We start from the raw sequence: 5,788 nt of genomic DNA on the forward strand, positions 1-5,788 counted from the left end.
ATTAAGTAACTAATCAAAAAATTAATAAATTATTATCGTATATTTAACAAATAAACAATTAATTAAATAATGAAACAATTAAGAAATTATTAACAAATAAACAATTGGCTTAACAAAAACAAAATAAATAATTAGCCAGTCTAACAATTGAAATAGCTAGTCTAAAAATTAATAAATACTTAAGTCGCTAATCCGACAATTAACAAATACTTAAGTCGCTAATCCAACAATTAACAAATAAACAATTAATTAACTAATGAAACAATTAAGAAATTATTAACAAATAAACAATTGGCTTAACAAAAACAAAATAAATAATTAGCCAGTCTAACAATTGAAATAGCTAGTCTAACAATTAATAAACACTTAAGTCGCTAATCCAACAATTAACAAATACTTAAGTCGCTAATCCAACAATTAACAAATACTAAATAAACAAGCAATAAATAATTAACTAATTAACAATAGATAAACAAATAAAAAAAAATGAAAAAATGGGCAGTCCCAACAGTGCAAGGACTGCCCAAAAACGCAAAAAAAAAAAAAAAAAAAAAAAAAAAACGAGTAATGCACAACAGTTATACAATGATCATGCTTAGGGTAATAATATATTTAACAATGTAATAGAAAATTCATAGTGAAATACCTAGATTGAAGCTTTTTTGGAGTTTTTGAAATATGTTATACGCCGCTCTATTCCGAAATCCAACCTTAGAAACTTGTTCCTATACTTCAATATACCAAGAATATTGAGTTTTGGATTGAAAAATAACACGAAATTATCGTTTTAAGGGGGGTGGGACCACTGGAACGGGCTTTAATGGGGGTGGGGAAGGGAGCAGTCGCTGGTGGGGAAGATGGGGTCAATATATGTTGGATCCCATTCACCCACGAATTTCGTGCGTGAAAGGCCTGATCTGCAATTTTGCAGTTTGGTCCTTTCACGCACGAATTTCGTGCGTGAATACTACTTATGTTTTTTTTTTTTTTTTGTACTAGTTTGGTTCAACTTTTTATTTTTTGTGCTACTTAAGTCGCGGATTCTGGAGAGAGATAATGGAGAGAAATACGGTGAATTAAGATTGAGAAAGAAAGAGAGAGAAACGTGTTTGAAAATAAGTGGAATTGAGATACAGAGGCATATTAGACACGATGGTAGTAAAGTAACTGTATACTAGCTACAAGCGGTAATCTAGATACCCGACGTAGTTACGTATCATAATTTAATTAAAATGTAGTTATTATATTTAAATACCTCCTATAATTAGTTACAACATGTAAAAATTCGTTTCTTCCATTTATTTCTTTTTATGGGTGTGCTAAGTTAAACATGCACAGGTAAACATGGGGAATATGTTAAGGAGCGAATTTCGCTCAGAGGGCCCAAGGGAACCGAATGGCCTTAGGCCCAAGAAAACTGATCGCTCATAGGGTCATTTGCAATATTGTCCCTCTTCTTCCAACATAAGATTCCCATAATCTAGATAATGGATTTCTATTCTTGAAGAAATTCTCGTCACAGCAACCACCAACAAATGCAATAGTTCGTATTTATCTAATTGACTTCTTAGCGCTAGCACTGTTCTACTTAAATTTAGTCGTCTATTGGAATTTACACTTGCGTCAATTGATTATAGCGCAATAAGGAATAGTAACATGGCACGAGTACTGGTGAATAAAAATAAATAACATGATATTTAATAGTTATGTATACATAAGCGAAACCTAACAATTATTGATCTGTGATGGGTTAACACTCTCAAAAGCTAGAGGCTAACCCTCCCTTCTCTAGCTATCAGAAACCTAGCGTATGCTGCTCTTGAATCTATGATGGTGGCAGTTGACTTCCCATCGGTTGAGTTCTCCGGCGTGTGAGAGTATACTAGCTGTTGAATTTTAGAAGCTATTCTCATATTTATTCTTCGAGTGCTACAATTACCGAAACAATGGATTTGAATGGTATGTTTGTTTTATCCTAATTCAAGATTATGACAACATATGCATATTATGTCTTAATCTCCGCTACAATTATAATAAATTTCTTTACATTTGAATGTAAAACAACTAGGGAGGTGTTAGGCCCTTAGTACGTTTAACATCACGTTCTTTTGATATGATAGTGGTAGGAAAAAGAACCGTTAAATGTTTTAATTTCATTAAACAAAGGAAACTCTTTTGAAAGAAGTGTAGTTATAGAACAGGGAACTCCCTATCTAAAATGAGTTCATCAAACATGTTCAAATATTAGTGGCGCAAATAGAATTATCCAAGAGCGTTCAGTTTTAATATATGTGTATAAAAATAATATTTTGCACATATATAACAATTTAATTTTCTGGCAAATAGTATTCGACGAATAATCCATCGTCGATTGTAGCTCTAGCACTGCCAGATATAATGTTGACTTTCTTGATTATTGTTCTTATTTAGTAGGCGTTTGGCCATAAGAATTATTCACTTTATTCCAGATTTTTTTTTTACTTTTCAGTGTTTGGCTATAAGAATTCCGAATAGAACTTGAAGTTGTATTCTGGAATATCAAAAATTCCAAAAATTTGTTTTTCAAAAACATTTACTTTTTTCACTTTTTTACAATTACATTTCACCAAAAACTGCAATTTCAAAAACTATGGTCAAACACAACTCCAACTCTAAAATTCCAAAAAAAGTGATTTCTTTTTGGTTTCTATGGACAAACGGGGCCTTAAATTCACTTTTATTAGAAGTCCAAAATGATAGATCCAAATAATTATGGAGAAAGAAAATGGGCAATTTGCAGGATTGCCCTTCGCTGGGGTGGTCTTTAATTTTTACCCCTCAAAATGGTGGTCTTTAAATTTCGCCCTTAAGACAGAATTTTGCAAAGTCTATCTTGCAAAATTCTGCCTTGTGATTTTTTTTTTAACTGAGTTGAGGGTTCGAACCCACAACCTTTGGGTGTTAGTCTAGGGGTAAAATTTAAAGACCACCAATTTGAAGGGTAAAAATTAAAGACCACCCCAAATAAAGGGCAGTCCGCGCAAAAAAAAAAAAAAGAAAAAAAAAATTAGCACGATCACAGCTATTGCTTTCTTGTTTGAAAAATAAAAAATAGAACAAACGAGAAAATAAAATAAAAATAGTAGGGCAAAGCTGGCACAAAGAGTAGGCCTGCTAGTAAATGAGGAGGAATCAGTCATGGAATAGGTTTTCAATCAATTCAATGAAAAGGGAAAAAAGGAATAAAGAGTTCCAAACTATCAACCTTTGAAAAAAAGAGTACCTAATTAACATCGGAGAACAAAATTGCAATTCTCCCACATTCATAAACAATTCATTGAGCAGTAAATCATTGATTTGACAAAAATTGCTATAGCAATATATATATAAGGACAAAAAGTCCGTGCAAGTTTCTAAATACAAAGTTTGTAATCCCCTCCTCCCAACCAATAGTTACAAATTGCTACTTCTGGACAGAATATCTATACATTATCACCTATATATACGAAGATCATCCAAAACACTAAATTCACCCAACAAAAACCCGTAATTATCCACAATTGGAACCCCCAATTTCATTGAAATTTTAACCTCTCTACCATTTGAAATTTGCAGGGTAGAAGGCTAGTAGATAGTCTCATTACCCTGCCTTATTAATAGTCGCATTATCGTAGTATAATTTCTTGTGCTCTAATTTATGCTATTATGCTATTATCTGTTATTTCCTGTGCTTTGATTATTCTATGTTATCTGTGTCGCTTGCGTTACTTCATTTCCATATCGCTTTGAATCTCTTAGCCGTATCTGACCTCTTTTTATGTTTTTATTGAGTCGAGGGTCTCTCGGAAACAGCCATCCTACCTTGGTAGGAGTAAGGTCTGCGTACACTCTACCCTCCCCAGACCCCACGTTGTGGGATTTCACTGGGTTGTTGTTGTTGTTGTTGTACCATTTGAAATTTGCACCCAATAACCCATCAAAAATTCTTCATCACTCTCATTCCCAATTTCTCGTTTTTCCCCAGCAAAAATATTGTTGTTTTCTTCAACCCCATTTGATGAATCTTTATTCTTAGCATCACTCATTAATGATTCATCACTAGAACAAGATTCTTGTTTTTCCTCCACAAAAAAAATTGTTTTTTCTTCAACCCCATTTGATGAATCTTTTTTTTCAGCAACATCCATAAATGAATAATTACTAGAAGATGATTCTTGATCAGAATTCTCTATTTTCTGGCCATTTTTTGCACTTTTAGCCATCAGTAGTTCTTCAAACTCAAACTTCTTGGACTTGTAACTTTCATAAGCTTCTTCGGCAGTGATAAAAGTACCCAACCAAATTATTTTTTTGTTAAATGGGTGTTTAATTTCAGCACAAAATTTTCCGTTTTTTCTCTTTCGAACCCCAACAGGGTACAATCTGACGGAAGAATTCTTTGGTGTTCTTTTTGTGGATTTCATTATCAAAGATTGAACAAAATAAGTGGCTATTTCAGTAAAAATGAAGAATATCAATTTTTTGGAGATGTGAAGACAATAGAAAATGGCTTCTGAATTTGTGAATTTATAAGGGTAATTAACGAACCAATTAAGGGAACTTTCCCGATTCGTATTCGGAAAGGATTTGACAAAACACGTAAAAAAGGAAACTAGTTAGTATTAGATTCCCCGTTTAAATATTTAGTGATATTACAGCATTAGTTTAAAATATGCTACTTTATTTAGTGTCTAATATTACATTGAATAATAAAATCTCCCAATATGGTAGAAATACCAAATTTAGTCTAGTATCAAATGACACCAATTAATTCTCACGTGACTATCTTTATCTCATGAGCCTAAATTGACTTTGGAAAACAAATTTATACAGTCATATTATATACTACAAGGTAATCACAAAATTTTATATGATAAAGATCAATTGGTAAATACGTAAATATGATTAACTTGCTACTATAGATTAAACTAATAATTATGGAAATTTCTATACACCGTACTTAATGATTTTTTTTGGTTTTCCACTCGTTCAATATCCACTTTGGAACTTTGACTAACTCGAATTCGCTCTACGTCTGATTATCCTTGTCGTTGTTTACGTTTGGGGTTGGAGAAAATTATTATAATTCGTCCCTGCCTAAGATTTTTTTTTTTTTTTTTTTTTACATATTTTACGAACGAAAGCTCACATTTTCATTACTCGTTGAATACCCGCTTAGAATAATAATACATATAAAATTTGTCGAGAAATGCAAGATCATATAGTAAAGATTATTACAAATGGAAGCGCTCCCTACCAAAAAAAAATCAATTGTCAGACTCGAACCCTTAGAATGTAATCCTATGTAAAAGTTTAACAAGGAAATTAATTCAAGTTTGCCATTGAGTGTTATTATATTATTTTATGTATGAAAGGATGTTGAGATAAGATCAGGAGGTAAAACTAACTTAGGGGTCGTCTAGTATGCGGGATGTGATAAGTAAGGAGATCTCATAGGATCATTTATCCACCTTCTATATGGATAGTGATTCTATCATTTTAGTACAAATGTTGGAATAAAATAATTTCGGAATTAGCTAATACTGCAAACTAAACATGAGATAAAATTAAATCCAAATTTAATTCCGGAACTATTATGTTTATCCCACAACCCCTTAAAGGCATGATCCCTCATATTTAACTACTTAAGTGCTATAAAAATATACTTTAAGAGAATCTTTCAAGTTTACTATAATGATTATTAACTATATACGAAAGGCCATTGTAACCTGCCATTATGATATTAGTTAAAACAGCATCTCTGGAGCAT

At 32.0% G+C, this 5,788-nt stretch overlaps 1 protein-coding gene across 1 annotated transcript; it reads right to left on the reverse strand.

Annotated features, from left to right (window-relative positions):
* Positions 1-3,015: 3,015 nt before the first annotated feature.
* LOC132639881 (ethylene-responsive transcription factor ERF119-like) lies at positions 3,016-4,496 on the reverse strand. The gene is made up of 2 exons (XM_060356267.1): positions 3,929-4,496; positions 3,016-3,602 (listed from the first exon to the last, which is right to left on the reverse strand). Exons 1-2 carry the CDS (start codon positions 4,440-4,442, stop codon positions 3,472-3,474), a joined length of 645 nt encoding a protein of 214 aa, XP_060212250.1. The 5' UTR covers positions 4,443-4,496; the 3' UTR covers positions 3,016-3,471.
* Positions 4,497-5,788: the final 1,292 nt, after the last annotated feature.

The sequence above is a fragment of the Lycium barbarum genome, chromosome 5, assembly GCF_019175385.1.
Source record: "Lycium barbarum isolate Lr01 chromosome 5, ASM1917538v2, whole genome shotgun sequence".
NCBI classification, from domain to species: domain Eukaryota; kingdom Viridiplantae; phylum Streptophyta; class Magnoliopsida; order Solanales; family Solanaceae; genus Lycium; species Lycium barbarum.